Raw genomic sequence first — 27,490 nt, forward strand, 5'->3', positions numbered from 1 at the left:
CCCTCTGAAATCTTGTCAGAGAAGCTCAGTACCATTTGGATTAGGGAAGGTCAAAAGCAGTAAGAGAATCCCTGAAAACTAGAATGTATCAGATGCTGTGTAACACTGTGCTTCCAGAGCTGGCATCATCAAAATCAGACTGACTTTTTGTAGAGTAGGAATTTGGCTACTAAGATTTTAAAAAACAATGCAAGAAGCAAAGTTATTTCCAGTTAAATCCAAGCTCTGAGGTTGTTCTGTCTGGAGCACTCTATGACTGTCATTTACCCAGCTTACAAACATTTGGGGTAGATTTTTTTCCTCTCATATTTAGCAGCTTTTATGGAACTATTTTAGGTCTGTTTTTATTAGTCTATAAAGTTCTTGCTTCTGAGTAACTATTAAGATAATTAGAAAAGCAGAATTAAATCCTCTGAGCCCATTAGGGAAAAATGATGGCTCCATGAGAACTGACTTCTATTTCTGTAATGCAAAGGGAGGCCTGGTCAGAAGTCTGTAAGGAAGGACTAAAACACTCAAAGGAAAAATGTTTCTGAAAGTTGCATCCACTGAAAGCATGTTTATTTTCCTTCCCTGAAGTTGTTCTGTAGAAAATGCCTTAAAAGTCAGGTTGTTTGCTGGTACTGGTAGCACAAAAAGCAGCTTCCCAGAAGTGCAGTAATTTGACTTCATACAGTGTGACAAGTAGTCTGCAGCTTCCTGAAAAGGACAGCTGGATTTTCACTGCTGGCTGAGTCCGGTGTGAAGATCTTTGGCATTTCCAGTCTTCTGATGCCTGGTGAAATCACTGTAATGCTTTGTCTTCTGTCTCAGATGTGAGATTTGTGGATCTGTTTTTTCCTTCCCTAGCTCATCAGTACTGTGAGACGATCTGACTTTTGAAACTTTGTTGGTTTTCATCCCTTTTTTTTAATTCCTTAAAATTAAAGGTCTAAACATTTAAGAGGAGCACTGGCTTACCTCATCTGTGAGTCACAGCTTCACAATAGCAGCATGTCTTCAGTAAAATCTTTTCAAGCTCATTGAAGTTGGATTAATCAATGATGTGTTGATGTAGACTTCTGGCTGTGTCTGCAGCTACAGTCCTGTTCACAGCGCTGTGTGTGCATGTAGCTATTTCTTTGCTGCTATCCCTGGGCAGCAAGGGAAAGGCAATAGTTCTGATCACAAAGTCAGCAGTGAGGAACTGTATTTGTCTCTCTTTTTCTGGTAGAAGGTTATTGAAACTGGTGTGTCTCAGTCTTCAGAGATCCTGATGCACTGTGAAGGTGAACTTGTGCGTAGACTCTGGCAATGTCTTCCATTCAGAATGAAGAAAGGGACACCAAAGGAGGTTTTCTTCCATTCCAGTACTGAACTTTGTCAGCTTAATATGCATGAGTTTGGACGTGTTTGTTGCTCCTGGATTAGGCAGTCTGGCTTCTGTTCTCATTTCCAAAGCAAGAACGTGTAACACATCACCATTCGCTATACCTGTAAGCTGTTCTTAATTAGATGATGTGTGCAGACAGCAAGAAGGGTTAGGACCTGGAGCAGAGGCCAGTGTGTGCACCTGGGTCTTGCTGGAAATCATTGGGTACAAAGCTTCAGAAGCTTGTAAAAACTCTGGGCAGCTCCTTGGAGGAGGAACCTGGCTGATGGAAAAGGCCCTGAAAGCTTCTTGGTTATGGAGTGCTTTTAAAATTTAATGACATATAATCCAACATTCTATTTGTGTGTCTGGGCTTATAAATTTAATGATGACTTCTAGCAATTCTGTTTACTACCTCCTGCATCAATTCCTTGTGTAAGAACTAATCTCCCTCCAGAAGATCTTTATCTTAAGATAGGATAATACTTGAAAACACAGGAGGGAAAGGCAGCAGTTGCAAAGATATCCCCGGGTTTCTTGAAGTTCGTCAAATCTTGTATCTTCTGTGGTTCAAAACAATCTTGGCTTTAGCTTATAAAAACTACCTCCCTATTAGTCTGCAGAATGACTTGGACAACTTACAGGGAGCATGCAAGAGATTAATGTGATCTGCAGCCAAAATGGTAGAAGCATTAAACTACGCTCTTTAGCAAAAAAAAAAAAAAAAAAAAAAAAAAAAAAAGCTGCAGAAGGCTTTCCAAAGGGTTTTATTGTAGCTCAATCATAGCTACAAATGTTGGCTTGTGTTCCTGGAACACTCCATGCTTGAGAAATAACACGTTTATCAGCAGGAGTGGGTCAAGTGTTAGTTTAGGTAAATGCCTGCCACATAATGCCATGCCATCACTTGGGTCAGCCCTTGCTGTTGGCTTCTGCTGAGCACTCTGTCTCTTCTGAAAGGTGACAGAGAACGTAAGGAACGCTGCTGAGCCTTATGCCTTCTGACTGCTGCATATGAGATTTCCGTAACTTGTTTGGGGTTGAAAGGGTAAGGAGGGGGTTTATTCTATTCCTGTTAGTCAAACTGTTCTCATTTTTCTTATGCTTTTGATGTATAGCTCTGTGCCCAGTCTGAAATGGGATGCTGCTGTAGTGATTCTTGTTCTTCATGGTGCTTTACATTCAACACAGACTATTCCAGTAAAAGAACTGTGTCTTGTAAGTCACTATTCTCTGAATGCAGGAGAAGCTTTAGCTGTCCTCTAGTTACAGCTGGGCTGCACAGGCTGATGTGGGAATGGGACATGCAGACATGCACCTCTCTGGAACACGTGGCTTCAGAGCGGAGATGATGCAGTGTCCCTTTCTTCATGCTGCTCCTGTGTCCCTTCTCTGTGCTGCTGGGGCTGCGCTGGGCAGAATGCTTGGCTCTGCCTCACATGAAGCTGGCAAATTTGAAGTACTGGACAGCTGGCATCCCCAGGACCTGACACAATGCTTGACACAGCGATTAATCAACGTTAATGGAATTGCCTGGTCGGCCTCAATTTTTCATTATGAAGTCAGCAAGGTGGATGGCTCGAGTGCATGTGACAGAGTATGTGCTGCTGCTCAAGGGTGGGACCCTGTTGGAGCACAGCAGTTAAGCACTGCTGTTGGGAAGTGCTTATGCTAAAGCTTCATTCTTGGACGTGATGGATTGTGTGTCCTCTCCAGCTTTCACGTAAAAGAACAGCTCTTTAGTTCTGTGTGTATTGCAGAAATTGGAAGTGTTTAAAGTGTTTTGTTATCTTGCTGTGGCACTGGTTGGATGGGCAGCTTTCTCCAGAGGAACAGCTGATGAATTGCTGGTTGTCACTTAAGGACTATCCAAAAAGAAAGAAAGATCCTTGTGCTGCAGCTTTTTCTGCTCTGTCTCTTGCTATTAGGAGGCCTGCAGTACTTCAGAAGGCTGCAGTTGAAAGAAGTTTCAGAACAGGACCCTGGCAGGGTATAATCTCCTCAAAAGAAATCTCCCAGGAACTGCCTGTACTGATAAACACTTAGAGGAGGTGAGGCCTAAAGAGCAAGGGAAAGTTCGTTTGTATCCAGACTAAGACCCTTTGGCTGTCTGGACTGGGCTTATGCATTGTTTGCTTGCTGCTGGGTGAGGAAGTGCTGTCTGAGCTGTGGATATAAGGTGCTATGCGACATACTTTACTAGCACTTAAGCTGCCTTGACCTAATTTGCTTGATTTTAAAGCAACAAAGACTATCAGTGGCTTGTCAGTAAAAGTAATTAGCAGTTAATAATTAAGTCCTATATGAGCATGACTTGAGGTAACACCTCTGTAGAAAAAGCATGGCAAGTTCATTTAATGAATGATAAAGGGGAGACAGGGTGATTGGGGTGCTCGTGGTACCAAACACTGACGTGCTGGGCCCGTGGCACAGGATGATGTGGGTGTTGCTGGCTGCTCATGGCTGCTGTCCTTCCCTAAGTTGTGGCTGAGCTCAGCTCTTAGCAAGAGCAAGCTCCCATGGGGCTATAGCACATTCCACAGGATTCCAGATTGTTCTGAAAATGCTTTCTAAATGCTGTCTTAATTAAAGATTTCTCTAAGTCAGAATTAAGTTATTAAAATGTTCCAGGCATTTTCTAGAAGTCTTTGAAAATGGACTACATTCCTTCCCGGGTTGATCTACTCCTTATTGTGGGTTACAAAGTAATATTGTGCTGCTTGCTGGTTGCAGATAAGTTCAAACAAATACATTTGTTTCTTGCAGCAGTTTTTCATGAGCTGGCACTGCCATTGAGTCACTCTTTGGGGTTTTGCAATTTTGTATTTGTGGTCCTTCAGCAGCGATGGGGGAAAAAAATAGTCTAGTGTTCCTTAGAGGGCATTTCCCTGACAGTATCAGGTTAGATCGTGCCTGGTAAGACCATGCAACATCCAGACTAACATTCACAATGTTTTCCTGCTTTTTTCTTTTTTTTTTTGCATAGCTTGCTGCTGCTGCTAAAACACTGAGTGCTCTACACGATGGATTTTGAACTCTGCAGAAAAATGGTGTTGTGTAGAGTTGTTGGCAGCCAACATGTTTGTGCTGCAAGTATTTACTGCACTGATCAGGTGATAGGAAGGCAATAAGTGCTGGAGAGCCTTGCCTGTAAGGACAGCTTGCTTTGTCCTGGGTCTGTGCTGGAAGCTGAGAAGGGATGGGTCTGTGGGCCATTATGAATAGTGGTTTAAAACCTGAATCTATGTAGTGAGTTCTAGACACGTCTGTCCTCGTGTATTGAATGCTTCTATCGGGCTCTGCTGTTGATTTGGGGTTTTAATTTGGGTTTTGCAGACCAATGCACAGACGTGCCAGTGGCGATACTGGTCTTGCTGAAACCAGTTGTACAGTTGGGATGATAAAGCTCCTCAGCAGTCATTCCCAGGACATTTCAGTGGCCATGTCCAGAAGTCCTGTTACAGAAACAAGACCCACGCAGCACTTCACTGTCAGACTGAACGCAGCCCAGCCTGCTGCATGGTGCTGAACTTCGTGCCAGGCTGCAGTGCGAGGAGCAATTTATAGACTGAAAGCAGCTCTTGGTGCTGGAATGGAGGTGATGACAGATCAGCAGCAGAACTTCAGGCTTTGTAGGCTGTTACTGAAAAGGCTGTGTGTTGAAGGAACTGAATTTTGGTAACAGTAAAGCAGAGTTTCTCCACTTATAAGTTGTGTTGTAAGAGCTCTGGGTCTGATGTCTTTCCAAATCCATGTTCTGCATTGATTCTGATGTGGGTTGTTACTTATTTAATTTTTTTTTTTTTTTTTTTCTTTTCATTTTAAAGGTATCTTAAGAGATCAGTTGGCATCAGTAGAGTTGCTTCATCTTCCTGGTGAGAGCAGTTAACTTCTGTAGGAGGTGATATTCAATCTCCCCTTACTCAACCAGAGCTAGGGAGATTTGGCTGCTGCTTCGGAGGCCCCTCTGAGCTTGCAGTTAGCCTTTGACTTTTGGCTGCTTGGTTTTATAAAGTTGCAAAAGGTTTAAAAAAATAAAATCCGAACTCTGCCAATTTTTGTTGCCCCTTCTGGGACCTGTGAGCAGCTGGGAAGCCACTCATCAAGTTGATGTTCAGCTTTTGACTGGGGAATGCAAGACTATGTCATACTGGGGCTCAGCTCAAAAATGAATGTGTGGTTGCAAAAAGAGCACTGTTATCTTGTACATCATCCAGATGTGTGTGTATATATATATATTTGTTTTACAGTAAGTGAAATGTTAATTTTGTTCTTTTATATTTGCTTTGCAATCTTCTGGTGTGTCAACAGCCACGTCAGTATCTATCCTGATGGAAGGTTCTGCAGTAGGAATGGGTGACTCTGCCTCCGTCACTGCAGTGCAGTTGCTCCTTAGGAACAGGGAAGCCTGCTGAGCTGTCAGCCAGATGCAGTGTTCCTGGGAAACTGGTTATTGAGCATTTAAACTGAAGACAGGTTTTGAAATGTTCTCTTGTGTTCTGAAAGAAGGGTGGGGGCAAATCTTTATGAACTTCACACTGAGATCAGAGACTGAGCAGTGAAAGTGGTGAGTGAGTGCGTTAACCTGTGAGTCTGAGAAAAACATTCATCTGCTGAGAGAAAAGAGTACGACCAGACTGCTTAATTATATCTCCCTTGATTTCCCAGGAGATGTGAAGCCAAAATGTTGTGTTGGAGCAGGAAAAGAGCTTCACCTTGTTTGAACAGCTTTCAGAGCCATTCATTTCAGACCTGGATGAGTTTTTCACTAGGTTAAAATCCCTGCTATCATTTCCTTTCATTTGAAACTGTATGCCAGCATTCATTTGAAACAGCGTAAATTTAAAAACCACAATGTAAGTTACTCTTTTTCTGCATCCATCGTAGTGATATCCTGGATAAAACAATCCCAGGAGACTTATTTCTGGGTAGAAATGAAGGGGAGGTATGCTGGATATAGCCCTGCTAGGAGAATTTTTGGAGCTTATGCTTCTTACTGGCAAGATTTTGGATGTCTGACCTGTAGGATCAAAGCCAGCTGAATTATGGGAATTTCAAGGTTCTTTAAAAGCATTTTTCTAAAAAGCCCAAGAAGTCCAATTAGTAGAACTCAATTCGTAGGACTTTAAAAATTAATGGGAAGTTACCTTATGAAATATAGACCACTTGAGAATATGCTAAGAGCAGGCATATGGTTCTGATATTTTTTTTTCCCTCAAACACTGGCACAGCACTGAAGCCAGACAACTTTATTTTCCTGCTGCATTATAACCAGCTGCAGATGTTTTAGACATTATTGCTTCTAAATGTGCTTTGACAAATGTCTCCTGGAAGCCAGGAGCTCTAAATATTGCATGCAGTGTATTCTGAGGAAATGTTGAAAATAAAGTTTTAGGAATTAAACGTTCTGTGTCTGAATCAAGAAAATTTACTTTCTGCCCTTGTCAGGGAATTTACTGGCTGCAAACATTCTTTTACAAGACATGCACAGATGTTAGTCAATAGGGGCACACATGGAGACGGGGAACAAATGTTGCCACGGATGGTTTTAGTCTGTTATTTACTGGCCTTCTGCAGCTAACAGGAGAAGGTGAGCGTTTGCTTAAGATGGTCCTTCAACACGTTGCTAAATGCTGCAATTAAATGTGTAATTTCTCTAAATGCATGCAAGCTCTCAGCGTTAAGCTGGAGCGTGTGTTGGAGCATAAGGGAGCACTGAGTTCTGTGCACCAGTGGCAGTGGCTCTGCTACAGACACTTCTGTGATACTTCAATGACTCCATTCAGGATTAAGGTAAAGGATTTCAAATAAAGAGAATTTGATGCTTTTCTTTTTTTTTTTTTTTTTGGTCTCTGCATAGCTTTGAATTGAATGTCCAGGAGGGCATCTTCATTCATTGCATTTTATGTATGATGGCTGCTCCGAAAGTAATGCCTCCTCTTGTACTATGTTGGGCCATGACATCAGGGGCAGATGTTGATGGGATGACAGTAGAAGTTGAACCTTCCCAGCAATACTGTATCACGTTTCGTTGCTGTGTGACAGCTGGCAGCAGAGAGGCATTCTGACATGGAAGTGTGAGTGAAGCAAATGTGTGTCACTGAATTCCTGCATGCAGAAGAAATGACACCCACTGACATTCCTCAGGGCTTGTTGAAGGTTTATGGAGACCAACCAGTGGATGTGAGCACAGCGAAGTGGTGGTTTCAGCAGTGGTGACAGCGATGTGAATGACAAGCCACATTCTGGATGGGCCGTGCAGTTGGTGTGGGTGCAGCATGCAGGCTCTTGTTCATCACTAGTGAAAATGCACAGCTAATGATGGTGACAGTTGAAGAATAGTGTTTTGTAGCTGAGAATTTGCTCTATCAAACAGTGTTGATGTGCTCTTTGTATCTGTTGTAGTTTCCATGGTAATAAATAGGAGGCCTTAGTTTCAGAGCAATCTGTGTACACACATATATGCATATATTTACATATACACACATGATGCTGTGTGTGTGTGTATATACACATATATGCACATGACAAAGTTTTGCTTTTGTGTTCAAACGTATGGGTTTGTGGTCAGAGGAGCTACGTGATTACTGACACTGGGAATTGTGCCAGGTAGCTTTGATTTCCAAAGTTCAGGCAGCTTGACTCCCCAGTACGTAAACCAGTCATTCATTCCTTCATAGCCTGCGAGTGGCTGGGGAAATATCTGTGCTTTGCAGTAGGTGCCTCATTAAAAAGTGATCCAGTGTTCAGCACCCTGAGTTCTCAGTGGACAGGCTGAATGCTGAAAGATGAATTGCTCAAAGCTAGGCAGTAGAAATGGCACTCCAGGCATTGAGGTGCCGAAGAGGCAGTCCATCTGAAATTGTGTATATGCTGTAGTTCTTCAATTAAATGTAGTCCTAATTCTCTGCATGTGGGGGTTTCCACCAAAAATGTTTCTAGAGAATTTGAAAGGAAAATGGGGATTGCTTATAAATGTTATTGCTAACTTTTCTGTGAGGTCTGTAGGGGTAAAAAAAAAATATTTCACAAGAAGTTACATCCATTCTCTTGTAGAGTTGACAACGTATCTGGTTTATGCCTTGCAGAGTAACCATAGGACATCTCCGTATGTGTCCATGTTACCCCAAAGGAGCCTTCCTCCAGCTGTGGACCAGTTTAGGTATAAGCCAGCCTGTGCTCACTGAAATCCCCAGAGCCTGCCTGGCACTGGGGGACGATTCCAGGAGGAGATTAGTGATGGCAAGCATCAGTGGGTAACTACTTGAGCAGGGGCCTACCTGCCTGCTGGAGGGAGCATGGCGTGCTGCTGTGCAGCAGGAGCCGAATCAAGCAAATGCAAGTCTAATGATTTGGATTTTGCTACTTCACATTAATGTTTAAAACTGCTTAGATATAATCCTCCTAACAAATCTCCCCATGCTTTGGGATGGCAAACATTCACTGCTGCGTGCTGATTTTTAAGTATGCTCTGGTTATGCCGAATTCTTGTGCAGCTCAACAGAGGCTCTCACTGATGCCTGGCAAAGAGGAGTTTTCTTGTTTGATTCTGTTGGTGTAGGATAAAATGATTCTTTGTACTGGTGGGCTGCAGCGAGTGAAATGTTCAGGTTTTGATGCTTCCCAGGCATGTAATGACTGGAAAATGATATATGCCAAATGTGCGAGGGGGGGCAGCTCTGCTGATGGTAAGTTGCTGTAGGGCTACTGGTTGGATGTGCTTAGTTGGACATATTTTCTTGTCTTACGATGTGTAATTAGGGAAGTTTAAACTAAATGTTTCTGCTCATAATGCGTATTTTTTCTTAGTGGTTGCGCATCTGAGCCACAAAGCAGTTTTCCCTTGTCACCCAGAGTTTTTCCACTACCTGCAGGGTTTGCTCTGCTTTCTTAATACTGCTTCATCAGAAAGCTTCAAAGATAGATGGTGCCTTTGGCTGCACTGTTCTCTTAATGTGTGCTCAGAAGTCCCCTTTCTATAACACGCATGGAACCTGAAGACCTGGCCAAGATTCTTCTACCATGCATTATTCTGGTTTTCATCTCCCTTACTTCTCTTGGCTCTCCTTCAGCTGTTCTTCACCTGAGATTTTCTCCATCTCTTGTATAAAGTGGCATCACAGTGTGCTAGGGAGAACTGTCAGCTCTCTACCAAGGTAGTTAAGCTTGCAGAACCTGACAGCAGGAAAACTGCATGTGATTTGCCTCTTCAAGTAGCAGTGATTCTTGAATAAGTGATACTGTATTTGGCCTGAAGCAAAACTGGCTTTGAAGGCAAGTAGTTTGGCTATCCCACTGACCTGTGGATCCTCATTTGAAGGGCCCACAATTTCTAGAGGTCTGCATTTGTGATGAAGAGACAAATCACGGTTCATTTTCAGAAGCATCAATCAAAAACATACTGTATTTCCAAGCAGCACTCAGAAGGTTGATATGAATACTTTGAAATCTGTAGGAGCTATGAATTTTGGCTCACATCTTTAAGGAAAAGAAAACGATCCCACCTTTAATGGAAAATAGCAAGAAGTTGGCTTCTATTTGGTTTTAAGGAATTTGGCGTGGTTTCTTGTCCCTGTGGTCTAACTGGAATATCTTGGCTTGTCTGAAACAACTGCTGCTTTTGAAAATGTGTTTAAAAGAAGTGTGGGGGTAAAAGTATTTTTTTCCCCCATCACCACCATGCATTATGGTTTCTTCATACTTTCCCTTCTTGGATGAAATGATTGGCTTACTGTAATGAGAGCTGCTATGTAAATTATTCCAGACAGTCTGAATGCTTCTTACTGAGTATGGAGGATTAAATGATGAAGGCTTTCAACTACATAAGCATTTTTTTGTTTTGTGGTTCATTTTTGTTATGGGTGGTTGTTTTTTTTTCCTTCTTTTAGATAATGGTCCTTCTGAAACTTCTCAAGATTGTTTAAACAGAATAGTGTTGCTGTGGAGTTGTTTAGCTGGGGTCATCTTCAGCCGTCACTGCAATTAGCACGTTAGCATGGGCTTGACACAGTTCTGAAAACTACAGCAAATGCCCATTTAGAGTTATATATAGGGAAGGTGTTTTAAATTGCAGCAAGTAGTTGAGGATGTCTGGGCGCATTAAAACAAAGTGTACCGAGCAGCCAAAAATATCCCGAATTTTGCACCTACCAGGAAGCAGTTATCGACTCCCTCAGGCTGGCACTGAGGTTTCCTTTCTTTTTGACATGAGTGGTTTTCTGCTTTGCCAGGCGAGGAATTAAAACTCCTTGCTTCAATAAGCCTGGAAGTTGGAGGTTGGTACGTGTTCCTGTTTGAAGGAGCAAGAAAACGTGAATCGAGTTTGCTAATGGTAGTAATAGCAAGAATGGCAAATGAATTAGCTTGAAATAGTCTGCCTGGCTGGTAATAATCCAGTAATCAAACAGCACGCGTTAAGTAGGGTTTGGAAGCATGTCTTGTCTTGTTGGCAGGGGTGCTTTGGTCTTGCCCTCACTTTGCAGATCGTGTCTAAATGGGGAGGTTGGTGGCCCTGCATGTAGCAGGGGGGTTGGAGATTCATGATCCTTTAGGTCCCTTCCAACCCTGACAATTTTGTGATTCTGTGTCCTGCTCAGTTGTGCTGGTACGTTTCTGTATAGGGAATTCCTTTAAATGAGATCAGTGAGATGAACTGGATTCAAAATGGGGGGGGGAGGGAATAAGTATTTTATATGAGCTTGCTCCCAAAAATAAGAGGAGTATAGAACAGTGTAGTTCTGCAAGCACGTCTTGCTGTGCTATGTAGAGGAGAGTCTGGTTTCACCTTTTCAAAGACTCTGCAAGGTTTTACCCCAGGCCATGGGAAAAAAGTCTCAGAATTTATCAATCTAAGATCAGTTTTACTTGGAAGTACATAGCAGCCTTGGTCCTGCTTGTTTTGCTTTGTGAATTGGGAAGTAATTTCAACAAATTGTTTGTATTAAGAATCTTTCTTCTTATCTTTGTAAGATTGACATCTCTTCTTTATAGTAAATGTTATGGTCCTTCTTCCTCCTAATGTAATTTGTGAAAATCTAGTCCTGTGCAGCTTGCTTCTGAGCTGTTGTCCTAAATAGGATTATGGAAGCACTGACATCTATCTGAGCTTTATACTTTCATAATTCATAGTAGCCAACTGCTCTGCTTTGTGCTTTTGGGGATGGTGAATTTGTTTGGCCTTTCCTCGGAGCAGTAAATGTAGGGAAGGACGTAAGCATTTCCTAATCTGGAAGTGTCATAAGACTTAAATTTTGAAGTCTCTTTGCTTATTACTTCAAGTTTCAAGAAATGTTCTTAGAAGTGAGGAGGACTGGTTCATTTAATGTGCGTGGCCCCTGGGGTATTTTAGAACATGAGGAAATAGGTTTGGTTGAGGGCATCTAAGAAGCAACACAGAAGTGAAAGCTTTAAGAGAGGTGGAAGAGCATTTCCTTGCTCTTTGCATATGTCAAAATGGATTCAGATGTGTTTGAAAGACCACCCTGACAAGCTTTGCAATACTGAGGCTGACTTCTAATGTGTGTTAGATATGAATTATGAAGTGATCTGAGTCCATATTCAGTGTGCATCTGTTAATAGCATAGAATAATTCCGAGTTGTTCCCTAGATTAGATGCCTGGCATATTTATGATTCTCTTGCCTTTCTAGCAAAGGTGGTAACTTTCACATGTAGCATTTTCAGAAGTCAGCTGCTTTTTTATATTGCCTTAAATATTTTATCTTGTCTCTCTCTCTCACATGTGCTGACATTGAAAATTAAAATTGTATGTACCTGATGGATTTAGTTTGGGATTCAGACTAGCACTGCAAAGAAGAAAGCTTGCAGTATAGCATAATCTTTCCTGATCTCATGGGCAGTGCCTGTTTCCTGCTCACAAATGTAGGTACAGCTGGCTTTGGTGCTATGGGCCAAATAATCTGCCTACTTCTTGCTGCTGGTTTTGGTGAAATGTGGTATTTTTCCCTTAAGCTTGACAGCCAGCCTTTCTCTTGCAGTTCCACTGCTACTTAAAAAGCCATCCTTCTTACCCCAGCCTTCATCTTCTGTGCATCCTTTTCTTAAGAGTAGCACTGCAGAAATAACATTTTCCACAGTATGTTACTTGATGGAATGTTATGACATGTTACAGCTACTTGAAAGCAGTTGTTGTCTTTAATTTTATGATGTCAAGTTGCTCTGCTTTAAGTAAGTGCCTAAGCACTCCAGCTCCCTTTTTTTTAAAGGTCACTGTATGTGATTCACCTGTAAACCTGTCATCTTGGTCTGTCCTCTGCTGTACGGAAGGGAGAACAGATGTTGCTACCTACTGAAGGATGCTTCAGTCACTTGCTGCAGAAGATGGTCATCAGGCTGTCAAAAGCAATCTTTATAGGCAGGCTGGTCTTTCACAAGGAGATGTGTTTACAGAGCATGAAATTAACGTTTTTGCACAGAGGCAAATGATTGCTTACAACAGAGACTCTGGTAGCAGATTTGGAGCTTGAATGATTATTAGTAAGGTCAGATGGAGCATGGAGGGGTGTCCACCTCCTAAGCAAAGTCATTCAGAACTTCTTAGTTGATTTGCTTATGCCAAATGGTTTTAAGAAGTTGCAGTGTTTGCACCTTGTTTGTCCCCTGTAAAGTACTTGGAATAACCTGGAAAGAACTTGTAATAACTGGTAGTAACCTTGTATGTCTGTATCCGTGGCATGGTTCCTTCAAGAATTGTTCTTGAATGAAAACTTATTTTTTGACTTTCAGAAGGTTGGAGAGAATTTGTATTCTTGTTTTATTACTCTTGATTTATTATACAGTGATACTCCAGTGCTGGCAGGGTTTGTTGTTGTTGTTGTTGTTTTTCAAAGGCTGCAGAAATGTCAGTGAAATAAGCCTTTGTCATGAACAAAAAGGATCTCTGAAAGCTTTCTGTGGTCAGCAGATCAGTCTCAAAAGGGCCAGTAGATCTTGCATGGTGTTGGCTGACCTCAGCTGCTCTGGTCTGTGCTCTCAGTCATCAGGTCAGGGCTTTTTGTTGAGCAGTGATGGAAAAACCATTTCCAAAGAATGGTTATTGTCGAAATTAATTTGATTGATTCTTCATTTATAACACAGATCAAGTTTTGAACTTTAGTCTTTTATGGTAATAATACGAGTCTGTTACCACTAATTGACTCTCTTAAGTCTCAGTTTGTTCAGCCTGCTTACTCCCCACTCAGCAGATATTCACACCTTTCAAAATGTTTAAAAAACAATGACTTTAAAATAGATAAAATTTCTTCTAGAAAAAGTTTATCCTATTGCATTCTGCTGTGGCACAGAATTTGGGACGTCTGATCAATTTTATAGGCAACGTCCAGTCAAACTTGGAAGTGGAGGTGCTGCCTCAGTTGCAAATGGTGTTGAAGACTTGGAGCACTCTGTTTTCAGAACATCCATGCTTCTGCAGGCAGAGGGAAATAAAAACATGATTAGTATTGCAAAAGCTGATCTGAAATACTGATCAGAAATCCTTTTCCAATCATGCATAACCCTGCATGTTACGCTCATGATTTTCACATTGCTTTTCTGCTGAACACAGAATCATAGAATGGCCTGGGTTGAAAAGGACCACAATGGTCATCTAGTTTCAACCTCCCTGCTGTGTGCAGGATTGCCAACCACCGGACCAGGCTGCCCAGAGCCACATTACTCTTTGGAGGTGGTGAGAATTCTTGCTTGGTCTGTGCTGTGCTGAACAGCCCTTACCATAACTCCTTTCCTGTAGCTGTCTGCATCTGAAAACAAGTGAAAGAGGCCTTGAGAAGGAACATCCAGTCACCAGAAGCAGCGTTTGAAGAAATCATTCTTGTTTATTGCCCAGGGTCTTTGTCCTGGACACATCTCCTGTTGTGGTTTAGGAAGCAGTGCTGTCGGAAGGTGATGCTGCCTGATGTTGCCCAAGGTGCTGCTTCAGAGCTGTGCCTTTCCTGTCCTCTGCACACTGCTGAACTTACGGTGTTCTGCTTTCCACATGTTGCCTTCCTTGCACTAAACAGTGCAGACTTTCTTTCTGAATTCTGACTGATCTTAAGAGTAACAAAAACTGAACAGTAGATATACAACATTACCAAGCCCAAATATCACCTGAATATTCTCTGGAACAACTGCCTTTGTGTTCTGGGAACACTTAAAATCCAGTTTAAAGGGTGCACCTCGCTCCTTGCTCCCACTGAAGAAAAACAGGAAGACTTTACAAAAGCTTAAACAGAAGTTTCCCTTGAAAATTCCTCCAAGCTGGTAAAATAGAGCACCGTGTTCTGTTCCTGTAAGCTGTGCTGTAGTACAGTTTCACCAGCACTGGTTTTGCCTTGAAGTGTTATAGCATAAATTTTCAGAGGACGTGAGGGAGGTCGTGCGTACAATGAATTGCTCAGAGGCACCTTACCAAGACCTGCTAATGGCCTTCCCTCATTAAAACAGTCCTAGCAGAATGAACTTATTTTTTGCCTGTTTAATAAGCCTTGGTAGAAAAAAACACCTAGGCAAATGTGAGATATTTATATTGGCCATTCTCTGGTGTACTTATGTATGACCATGTGTTTTATTTCTTTATTGATTTTTTTTGTCAATGCTTAAGTGGTATTCTTTCGATATGAAGTGAAACTCATAAAAATGCTAGGTATAACATGTTCAAGTCAGACTGCTTGCTTGATTCTGGTACAGTGAGCTACAAAACCTCTATTACAGAGAATGTCCTCCTATACAGCAATTTTTCTCAGTCCCATGGAGCTTCATTATGGCTAGGTCAGGCTATGTGCTGCAGAGAAGAGAATTTATATTTTGTTATAAGGCTAAGTCCTGTGCTGTCGTAACGATGCTGAAGGACAATAAATGCTCCAAATAATTCAGTTTCTTTGGAATATAGTTCTGCTGTGCTGTAGATTTGGGAAAATTGAGAATATTGTGTTGTGTTTCTGTGATTCCTGCAGGATGCTCGTGAGGTTATTCTGCAGCTTTTACTTACTTTCAGCTTCCAGAGACCAGTTAGTGAAGACTTCCAGAGCTGGATGTTTTCATTTTAAAGTCAAGGGAGAGATATCCCTTAAGCCCCCTATGGTAAAAATGAGACTCCTCAAAGTCTAATTAGCTTTTGGCCTGAGATGGCACATACTAATATCTCCTGTAGTAGAAAAGCCACTGCCATAATTCTGACTGTGCTGTGCTTTTAATCTCACGTTTCCCCATTTCTTTGCAACTGTCTGAAAAGAGGACTGTCTCTAATACCTTCTTTTCTAACTAGTCTTCTCTGCCCTGCTCAGTGCCCATACTTTTATGTACTTCTGTGTATAGATGTGTCTGTAAATATCCCAGGAAGAGCTCTGCTTTTCTTCCAAAGTGTGGGGCAGATTCATACAGTCAGTGATCTGTCATCACCCAGAAATGACAAAACAGCTGCTTAAATGCTGCATAAGAAGTGAGTCACATCTTGCATTTATACAGTTAATGCCTTTTTAGTCATCCTCTGAGTGGTATCCCAAATTTTTGATGTGTTCTTCTGTTTAGTCTCCTGACTAATCCACTTCTGGATTTTAATTCTGTTTTCCACTTAGTTGACAACATCAGATTTAACGAGCACGCTTGTTATTCCAATATTGCAATCAATAGGTAATCTTACAGAGCCTAAAAAGATTCTGGCAAAGCTAATTTTGATACATGACTGGTATGTTTTCATCAAAACATGTCGATTTTGATTACATTTGAGTAAATTCCAATTTGGATATTAGCAATAACAGGACTGTTGCCTACTCATGTTTGCATCACTCAGGGAAGTGATGCATCACCTCCCTCCTGCCTGCACAGTCATCAATCGTCCCAAAAAGAAGCTGCTTGTTCTTGATTTTTATCCTGATGCTGCCATAGTTAGTACCTGTTGGTGCTCTCTAAAGTGATTTGTCACCTTTTATACCCATACACAGTTTTTACATTTGTATCCTCAACTTCTCTTGTCCTTAATTCCCCAGATATGCTTGTATTTTTCCATTTGTTGGATATCTCATCTGTCTTCCACAAGCACTTGGAGATGATAGCCCTCAGACTGTCAACAACCTTCTTCCTAGGCCCAACCAATTTATCTTGTGATTTCAAATTTGTTTCTTATTGTACCCTAACTGCTATACTGTGCCCTCCTTGCTGCCTTGCTTGGCATCTTGAGCACTCAGGTAATTTCATGCTGTATTGCAGCTTGCAGCTGTGTGTGTCAAGTGATGAATCATTGCCAGAGGGCATCTCTAGGAGGTACCAACATACCCACCTAGAATTTATCTAGCCTCTAGATTCGTCATTTCAGTATAGATTACTTGATCCTTTCCTGGCCTTGGGTCAGCCGCTTCTCAGTCTAAGGTAGAGGTATGGAGAATAATAGCCTTGGGACAGAGTCAAGATGTGTGATGGTCACAATTTCACAACGTGTTCAAGGAGTAGAAGCAGACCACTGGGGCAGCTTGCTTGGAGAGAAGTAGTAGACTTTGGAAATGTGACCAGGTGGCATGTATGGTGTACAGAGAAAGTGGGGAATTCTGCCAGTGCAGTGCAGAGGAGTGGTAAAAGAGTGACAGGCACTGTCTTGCTGGGTACGTGTACTTGGCACTTCAGCACTGAACTGATGGGAAGTTGATATCCATTATAAACTACTTCGAGGTGCCTAGAACTCCCCTTGTTATAACCTTCAACAGCCAGGTCATGGTGGTATTTATTCCTCACGTGTGTGATGTCTTTAGTCTTCGTACCCCATCACTGATGACTTGTGCTTCTGGAAGATGTTTGAAGACTGAAATTGGAGCATTTGTGCTCACGGCTCTACTTTTTCGTTCAGAGTGGGTTAATGCAGCTTGTGTCTGGTCTCAAGGAGTGACTTATTCTTCCTTACAAGGAACTATTCATAAGAATGCTGTAACTGTACACAGTTGACCAGCTACCCCACATTGTGGTATGCAGCAGGACTCCTTGACATTGAGGGCAGTTATTGTATTTACTGCCTTCTGCTTGAGGAGAACTTGGAGATGCAAACAGAACACAAGTACGTCAAATGGTCTGACAGCATGAATGGGGAAACTGGAGGCAGGATGGCTCAAACGTTTCAGAGTAACAGAGGTGATCTCAGGAAGTCTGATTGTGAGAGGAGCATGATTAATTTTGGCATCGATCTATGCATTTTCTATTGCTAGATGCAATGTTCTCCTTGTTTGAACAGCAGTTAAATAACTCCTCGGGAAGAAGAGGCGTGTAAAATGTTGCCTTTTAGTGCTGATGTTTTCAGTTTAGCATAACGCTGTCAAGAAGCATCAATTCTGCCAGGAAGTTGATAGAGAATTTACTTCAAAGCTCCTAAAATATCTGAAAGGAAAACAGTGATTTTCCATTGCTGAAAAACAGCAGAATGGGGTTTTGCTCCATTGCTTCTAATTAAAAAGCCAGATTGAGGCTGATGTTAGCAGTATGAACTAGGAGGCGAAACAACAGTGGATCATCACCTGAGGTAACAGTAATAAACGTGTTCAATTACAAGTAATGCTTTTTATAAACTACAGCTGTCACAATAAGGATTACAAGTACTGAAGGGTACTGAGTGATGAGCATGGAAGATAAGACAGAAAAATGTGAGCACTTCTCTTAGCTTTATTGGAGTTAGTTGGAATTATTTTGTTCAAGTGATGTTTAAGTATTAAGTTAGCAAGTTGTTTTTCCTGGCAGCAGAAAACATGAAAAATAGTCTCTGAAAATGTCTGCAAGCCTCTCAACGTCTTGGGCTTGTAGTCCTTCTGGTCTTCATACTGATGTCAGTAGCAGGAAAGGTGAAAGAGGTGGATGGGTGACACAGAACCTTTTGAGGAACAGTTTATTCTCTTACTGCAGCAGTGATCTGCTAAGAAGGACGAGTTGGCACTGGGAATTATTTCCTGTAGCACAGCTGAGTGCCACTTGTAGATGTTAGAGCTCCTCCAGTGCTGAGTCTGACTTTCTGGCAAATTACATCACTCCTGGTTAGATTTTGCCTCTTGCATGTTCCTTGTAGGAAAAATTTCTATAACTTATTCATCCCAATGATGGATATAGACTTCTTTTTTCCTATTACCTTCCAAGGGCATCAACTTCTGTAGTGTGCCCTTGAGTTTTACTTCAGTGAGTTTGAGCATGAGCCCAACTTCCACAAGGAGGGGTAACCATCTGATCTCAGCTGTTCTGAAGCCTGCAGGTCTCTCATGCTTTTGGATACCTTGTAATGCTCTGCCTTTTCTTCCAAGCAAAATCCAGATTGCTTCTTTTTATTGGTTTGAGCTATCACTCAGTAAGTTTTCAAGCTGCCAAATCTAGCCTCGTGTAAATATTTATAATGCATTCTCCTGTCTTAATGGTGGCTCCTGATTGCAAAATGCAAGGCATACTTGTAGCCTTGCTTATGCTCTAGAAAGCATCAAAGAGAGAGATCTGTGCACCATGGTTTCACCTTGATTTATCTACCTGATGGAGCACACTTAGACCTCTCTCCTTGGACATGCAGTGCATAGATTCTGTCCTGCCCTCACCTTGTGACTTGTTGGAGCTTTAGCAGCCATCTCCCTTCTTTCAGCCATTATACCAGAGTTTCCCAAGGTCTATCCAGGGACATTTCAATTGCAAATTTGTATATTGCAATAGCTCTTTCATCTTCTGCTATAACAAATGCTATAATTTTTGTAAACTGAGCAAAGTCCAATTTGTGGTCATGCATTTACCAGGCCCAACTACTTTGCAGCATGCAGCGTATGTGTAATTTTACATTCGCTGTCCAAATACTGTGAGTTTCACTTGTGCAGTATTTGTTGAGGGTGGCACACTACGATGGTTGTGGTATGTTTAATGAGATCAGAATTTCTGCAGGTGCAGTGCATGGTGTGAATCTCTGCTAATATTCAAAATATTTGGAAGTTGTGTTCATCTGAGCAGTCTTTGAATGACCTAATGTTCCTGTAATCTGACCAGCAGCTTATGGTCTGGGTGCAGGGGATACATGGAAATAATGGAATTAACAGCTCTTATATCCTGCATTTTTATTAAATCTTAATGCAGATTAGTCAGGTGTTTCTGCATATGCAGCAAAACCCGTAAGTCTATGATAAGTCAGATTTCAGCAGCAGTGCTGTAAAGTATGTCCATACAGGAAATTGCTGCAGCTTGAGTGCCTTCTGCGATTAAATGGAGCGTGGATGTGCGCAGAGGTCTGGAGTCAGCTGTCCATTGATCTCCAAACCAGCTTGTTCATTCTTATTCCTGTGAATATAAGAAGGTTTACTGCATTTTAAACGACCTCTGATAGCACTGAATACTGCAGAAAACAGCATGCAGCTCTGCAGAGCTTCTTCCAGCAGTTGCAATCCAAAGGCTCTTGGGGACACACTGACGTACAGCATATGTGTTGGCTCCCTGGTGTGGAGTTCCCATGAAGCAGGAAGCAAAAGAGAGGTGTTGGGAAGCCTTTAATCTCGTTCTGACTGATGGTTCAGAGATGATTTATCCATCTCCATACCTCACAAACTTGCTGTCAGAGCAGCTCATCACAGCAGTACCTCAGGCAATGTGACTAACAGTTGTTTCCTATCTCAATGGGAGGATAGCCCAGGGAGTAAACTCTTGTTTTTGGAATTTTACAATGTGTTGCTATATGTTAAAACAAGGTCAAAGAGCTGTGCCTGTCGCTTGAGGGGGAAAATGAGGTTTCTGATGCAGCTCAGTGCCCGTGGGAGCTTATCCCACAACTCGGAGCAGATTCCTGAGGCATGCTGCTATGTGGGAAACAGAGCACTTCTGCAGATACCAAGGGCTTTAAATGCTGTAGTGAACGGAAAGGATGAGAAAGAGGTTGTGGGCAAACTAAAGCAATGGGAACTGTTTTGAAGTCTAAAAATAGTTCTGCTGGGTTTTTGGCAGCTGAAAGAATGGCCCAAGACTGAAGGTGCTCTGCATTCTCAGGTGTGCTGGAACCTGGGGAGGAATTCACTGTTTGCACTGACATTGGGAAGGCTCTGTACCTGTGTGTGCCTGGATGGAGTCAGTCAGAGAGCAGGTTTAGAACAGCGAGCGCTGCAGAAGCATCACATTACTTCTAAAGCTGAGTGAAGAACAAGGTGTGAAGTGTTTGGCAGAGATAGGTGGCTGAGCTGGATGTCTTATTGCCATCCTTAGCTGATGTCTTCAGACTTTAATCATTTGATGAACCAGGATGCTTCTGCAGATAAAAGTTGGTTTGTGCTAAAGGATTTTCAGCAACTGAGGTCAAATAAAACTTAAATGAAGAAATGTAAAGGGGAGGCGTCATTCAGATCAACAAAGTTCTGTCCTAGCACTCCATACAAAAGGCTTTTTGCATTAATAAGCACTGAGTCAGCTGGAACAGGGTAATGCTGAAGCAGTAGGCCATCTTGTCCACCAAAGGCACTGCACACCTGGCCTTCTGCGAGAGAAGCATTACTTCAACAGCTCTGCAAGCAGCTGCCAAGCATCCCTGGGCGTTCTGCAGAAAAAGCTCTGCTCTGTGTCTGTGTGCCCCACTTCATTCTGTGGTTCTGCTCCAGCTGTAGTCCTGGTTCCTGACACAGGATAAGGACTGAACCAAGGGCATGTGGTGCATTCTTCCTTCCTGCAGGAGCCGAGCAAGTTATTTCCATGCCCTGAGGTGTGAGTGCCTCAAAGAACAGCCCAAGACTGAACATATGAATTTCCATTTTACTGATGATGCTGGTGGGAGAGAAGAGCATGATGGCTAAACTGCGGGATCTTGGCATTATGCGGGGAATCTCTAGGTCTGATTCAGACCTGCTGCTTGGATCTGAGTCACGACACAGCTGTGCAGACATACTTCTCTTTGTCTTTTAAAGCATTTAATCTTTCCCCATGATGTGCTGCCATTTAGTTCTGCGTTGCCTTTTAACGGCTCCTGAAACGTTGAGCGTATGGATTATATTAATGTAGCTCTTAAATTTTTGATGAACTGAAATAGCTTAAGAAATTAACCTTTTGAAAACACTCAAATGGAATGCAGGACAGGCTTTTAGTAGCTTTCTTTTCCTAGTAGTATGCCGTCTCCTATTCCAGTAAATGAAGAGCTGTGACTAACCAAGGTCGTGCTTAGCTTCCTGACCTAAAAAGCGTACCTCCAGCTGATGGTTGAGATATTTTTCTTTTTTATGAGAAAATCTCGGTTATTTTCATGCTAGTACAGAGAATGGAGGCTGCACGGTGCTGAGGCCAGGTGTTCCTTACTCCAGCTTTGCTGGAACACAATCATGGTAGACTGCACACAAGGTGCGTGCTCTTCTCTTGCACAGTGCCCCTAGAAGGATGGTCTGCTTTGCCCATATTAATTGCAACTTGCTTCTTCTGTAGCTTTTGCCAGCAGATTGGAAACAATCATGTGTTGGCACTGCAAAATGGAGGGCTGCAGAGAAGAAGGTTTTGTCAGCTGTTGTGAGTAGAGGAGACAGTGCTGAGGAACATCTTAAACGTTATCCCCCTTTTCTTACTCATGTAGTTTAAGGACAACCTTCTGGGAAGTGAGATATTCTCTCTTCTGGCCTTCGGAAGCTAAATGTGTATCAGCTGAGAGGTGGAAATCCCACCTTTGTATGTGTGTCCTGCCAACTGTGGTTTGAAATTGCCAGCTCTTGTCAGCGGTGCTTATAGGGGTTACAGTCAAAATTGACCTCTTACAGTGAGTTTGTCTGTTCAGGATTTTCTGACCCAGCTCTAGATAGCCCACAGGCATGTCGCTTACCTCTGCCTTTGACTGCAGCTTCCTTTAATAAAGGAATGGCTTAAATCTGCCCTCCCTTTCCCTGTTGTTTTCCTCATCTTCAGCAGCTTGTTGTAGGATGCGACAGCGAGATTTACTCACTGAGGTACAGGGATAAACGAAGAGACCTGAGGTGAAAAAATGCCATCATCTCTGAAGATCGGAGCTCCTTGATTAAAAATAATAATAATAATAAAAAATTTAAAAAGTAACAAGCAACAAAATAAATGTTTGAACAGGGTTTGAAATCTGTACAGCGTTGTGATGAGCTGCGTGCACTTCAGCGAGTCTTTTTTCCTCTAGTATATAAAGCTCTTGGTTTACATCTCCATCTACTCTTCTCTTATTCTGGCTGGAGCCAGGCACACTAAATAGTGATTAAAGGAAAGATTAAAATTCCATTTTTGTTTGGCGTTTGAACACTGATCGATTCCTTTGGTGGCACGTTAAGTAACAGCATGGTAGGCGACAGAAGGGGCTTATTTACAGCAATCTGTCTAAATCCATTTCCAATGTATTGCTTAATATGCCCTTCTACTTTAATTCATTTTCACTTTTTGAAAAAACGAAGAGTGAAAGCAGGCAGGAGATTAGTTTAAGATATTGCTGGAGAAGTAATCACTTGTGTGGTAAACAACTTCCAGTTTTGAAGAAAAAGTGAATGTGTTTGAGCTGAAACAGAAGTTATGGGCTTGCTGTAGGACTTAATGGATGAAATTCAATGGCCTGTGCACTCAGATAGCTTTAATAGCTGATTGTAATAAAGCTTTCAGGCTTTGAAATCTCCTTTCTGCTTTGCTGTTAACAACTGACCACTTCAAGAACAAACAGATTTTTGCAAAATGAGAAGTGAAAGCAGAGCAAAATGGAAAATGGCAAAGTCTGTAGCCTGGCACTTCTGTTTGCTGAGCTGCTTTATATGGACAGAAATGCAGATGCTTAATGTCAATTCACCCTCACCGTAAATAACAGATAACCACAATGCTCGAACAACAGCCGTTGAATTTCATAGCAAAAATGTGGGTAAGGAGGGGATTGTGCTGATGGGTTTTGGACAAAAGTGCTGAGCCTTCTGCTGTGCAATTCGAATTTATGGGTAATGAGGATAAAAGTGAGAAATGACACAAACTGCAGCACTACAGGTAAGATAAAGCTTTCCACAAATGAGCTGCTTGTTAAATAGTGAAGGCAAAAGTCAGTCCTAGAAACCTGGCTGTGTTTTGCACATTGCTTGGATATCTCAGTCTAGAGCTTCTGCTGAAAGGATATCATCAAGTTATTTCATTTGCATAAATGAGTCAAATCCCTGCAGCATCCCTGAAGAAAGCCACTAAAAAAGGAAACATTCTGCTCTGTATGTGCTGTGTCTGGATGTCTAGAGCTCAGACATGTAAAATAAAGCTTCCAAAAAAGCACCAATGTCAGCAAAGTGCCCATTGTGGCTGCTGGGGGACTTGAAGTTAACGTGCGTGCATTCCCTGTGACAGTGGCATGCTGCTTGTGCTCTTACAGCTGCTCTGCTAAGAGCAGTGACGTGGGCACAGCAGTTGTGGTCCAGGAGATGGCAAATGTTAGTCATTTGCTCTTTTTTCAGTAGTCTGTTTAAGTTTATTTAGTTTTGTGTGATTTTAGCAAGAGATGCTACGTTAACCACAACTGCTTCGAGTACATGTTCCCTTCAGGGCTGCTCTGATGGTGAGTGCTGGGAGGTCTACTGGAGCAAAGACACAGGCATTCATCACTGCAGGCTTCTCGAGTCCCGTGTTTTAATAATGACTTGCCAAACCAATATGTTAGAAGTTTGCTTACCAGTGATACTGATGAAAGAAATATTCTAAATCCATAGCACTTAGCTGAGTTGTATTTCATTTAGAGCAGCACTTCTCAATTGGATTGATTCATGCTGCTTGTCTGCCCAAGGCCAAAACAGCTCCAGAACACAGCCAGTCTGCCTGACCATCTGCAGTATGTCTGTCCTGAAAGGTTTAAAAGGTACTCATGGAAAGATATGCTGGTACAAAGATTAGCGTTGTTTACGTGTGTGACTCTTCTGTCTGGCTTCACAGGTGCAGGATAGGAAGGCTGTATGCACCAGAGGCTGAAGAGCAGGAGATGAGGCATGCTGTGTAGATCACTTTTACTTCCCTGGTGCTGATATGTAGAACTGTAAGTCAGTAGGGAGAGCCCAGTAATGGGCTCTGTGCAGGACTTAGGGATAAATAACTCATAATCTGTCTCTCGTGCAAAATAGAGGCCAAGCTCTCACAGAATGGCTGTGTGCTGAGGATTATTTAGTGGGGATGAAAAATTAGAAACAGCTCTGGTGGACCAGACAAATGGATTGCTGAACTGTTGCAGGACAGCTGCTTCATTGAGCTGAAAATTTGATATGCTTTATACCAAAAAGAACCAGGCTGCCTCTCCTCCTGTCAAGCTGCTCTGTCACAGTTGTCACCCAGAGCTGCTCACAATCGCTAGCGTTAGCCAGCATTCATTGCTTCTGGGAATATGGGGTTGGAGCACCTTGAGCTCTGAACAAGAGGCAGTGGCTTTATGTTGCACTAGGGGAGGTTCAGGTTAGACGTTAGGAAAAACCTCTTGTCCAGCAGAGTGGTGATGCAGTGGCACAGGCTGATCAGGGAGGTGATGGAGTCGCTGTCTCTGGAGGTGTTCAACAACTGTAGAGATGTGGCATTGAGGGATGTGGTTATGGGCATAGTAGAGGTGGATTGGGGTTGGTCTTGGTGATCTTAGTGACGTTTTCCAATCTTAATGATTCTGTTATCAGAAGAGGAAGTTTGCTTTGCTCTCGCCTTGTTCATCACGTGACACAAATAGAAGTTCCTTAATAGTTGTTGACATTGAGAAGTAGCTGAGTGACTCCTTGTTGGCTGAGTGCCCCTCAGCTCTCCTGCAGGGGAACTAAATCTGAATTGCAGACAGCAGGAAGGGGAATACTCTGAGTCTCTGTATTAATTAATTGGTATGTGTAGCTGAGTGTCTGCTTTCATGAATGAAACTTGACTTCTGCCAGGTCTGCAAAATGTCTTGCCAGATAAGTTGAGCAACTGACTATAAATCATCATATGATCCTACATTGAAAAAAATCTAGATTTTAAGTCTCTTGCATGGAAAATAAAATACCAAGTAAGTTCTAATAGTTCATAGGGCATCTCTCAATCAGATCAAGCTCTATTACTCATAGAGCTCTCATTTGTTACCCTTAGTCTGATGATACAATCAGCACAGCTCATGCTGTTGGTGCACTTCCTCTGCTAAGAATTACTGCCCATAAAGAAGTACCCAGAACAGAGCAGACACCTGTGTTCAGCCCCTGTAGTTTATGCTGAAATCTTACCGTAAACCTGTCTTCACTGGTGGTTTTGTAAGCTAATACACAGAGTGCTGAGCTGGAGTGGAAGAAGTGCTAGCAACCATGGGAAGGGGTGCTCCTATGAGGATAATCCATTCAGCCTTCACAGCAGGGCTCCTCAGAGCTCAGCAGTCAGACTGCAGTGAGGTGAGCTCTGTGTGTCTGAAGCCTTACACCTTGAAACAGAAAGATGTCCAGACACCCTACTTTCCCATGAGAAACTTAGACATAGAAGTAGTTTGCAATTTAACTCTGAAAGCAAATGAAATCTCTGCATTAAATGCCAAAGACATCTGATAGCCCTGCAAGGTTACTGTGCCAACTGCTGCTTGGACGGATGGTGGTTTAGTTGGGTTGATCTGTTAGAGGGAGACCTGCACCCTCGTGCCTGTGAGCAGTGCCTGGCTCTTGCTTTTTCTTTCTGGGAAGTTGTAATGTGTGGAGCTTACTTTGCAGTTCCAGAGTATTTTGAAGGTAAAAAAAAACAACAAACAAACACAAAAACCCAACAGTTTTATGTAACTACTTCCTCAGAAAAGATGCTACAAATGACTTGTATCTGTACTTAGCAGCATATTGTAATGTAATTGAAAACCCATTCTTAGATATTTTCTTTTTTTAGCCTTAAACTCTATTCAACATGCATATATTTCCCTTGGTTTGGGATGTCTGTCTTAGAGAGAGATTGTGATTTTTCTTTCCACACAATCGTCTGCTTGGTTCTGAATTCACCCCATTTTTCATTTGCCAACTCGTTCCCAAAACACCCATTGCTTTTGAATTTCAGGAACAACATCATGAAAAGAGCAGCTCTAATTGCTTTTAGCTCAGGCTCATGCCTCGTGTAAAATTTGCTTTTAAGTTGAGCAGCAAGAGTCCTAATAAATGACCTTTTAAATCTTATTTTGATTTTATTCAGGTATAGTCGTGTGCTCATTAATAATGATCCTGCAATAGGTCACCCATTAAAGCTTTATTGTTAATTAAATAGGAAGTAAGATGTATTAGATGTTTTCGGAATGAAAATGGGAGTTTTTAATAGATTCTCTGATTAAGAATACTGGTCTGCATACATGATAGTGCACCAGAAAAAAAAACACCTGCTTAACAGCTATAGATAAAGTACTGTTCTGAGGCATGCAAAGCTTGCTTTCTCCATCTTCCCATTTGGGTTAAAAATGATTTGCTTCAAGTCTGACCTCAAGGGAGATCCATAGTTTCCCCTTACAGGAAGGGAGAGGCTGTTAATAGAAGGGTTTCATTGGTTTTTGTGGTTTTGTAATATATCCAGTCTTCTCTTTAAAAGGCACTGCACATGAGACAAAAGAAAGACCTTTACTTGGGGGACGGACAAAGGAAAAAGGACTGGCATAATAAGGAAGCTATAAGGAGGGACCTTGAGCGCGTGGGTATGTAAGATCACTATAAATATTTTAATACAAATCATAAATTAATTGGATTTTATTTGCTAGACTGAGTGCGGATTGGTATGTTGAACTACAGAGTTGAGATGATGTTGGCATGATGCAGCAGTTATTGTTGGTTAATCTCAGTTAAAGCCTTCTCCACCAACTCCAAAATAATCATTATGAGGTGAAAGGATGTTAGTAACATCTTGGTGTTTTTAGAATAAGTGCAGAATTGATTTTTAAAAGCTGACTAAAAATCATGGGATTCCAAACCTGGGATATTCAGAAGAGAAAAGGGATGGGGAAAATGCTGTAGATCATAACATTCAACTTTTATTCTGTAATTCTGGATTTTATCTTCTACCTTTATAAAAGGGTCCATTTTGTATGTTACATCTTTACACTGATGTCTGCAAGGTCTCTGCCTCCTCTGTACAAGAACTCAGCGTTGTTAAATATACACATCCATCTGTGGTGAAAAAAAAAGCAACACTGATGAGATATTTAAACCATATGTGTTCTTCCTGCTGTGGAAAAAAAAAATACTCAGAAGATCCTTCCTGGCGTTGCT

The 27,490-nt window shown here is 42.0% G+C and overlaps 1 protein-coding gene across 1 annotated transcript in view; it reads left to right on the plus strand.

Annotated features, from left to right (window-relative positions):
- The window catches only part of GALNT10 (polypeptide N-acetylgalactosaminyltransferase 10), an 82,094-nt gene that overhangs the window by 13,410 nt on the left and 41,194 nt on the right, over positions 1-27,490 (plus strand). Inside the window, exon 2 of the mRNA XM_052684655.1 lies at positions 26,817-26,919. Coding sequence (XP_052540615.1) covers positions 26,817-26,919 — 103 coding nt within the window. The remainder of the gene's footprint in view (positions 1-26,816; positions 26,920-27,490) is intronic.

This window comes from Tympanuchus pallidicinctus, unplaced genomic scaffold, assembly GCF_026119805.1.
Source record: "Tympanuchus pallidicinctus isolate F22 unplaced genomic scaffold, pur_lepc_1.0 scaffold21, whole genome shotgun sequence".
NCBI classification, from domain to species: Eukaryota; Metazoa; Chordata; class Aves; order Galliformes; family Phasianidae; genus Tympanuchus; species Tympanuchus pallidicinctus.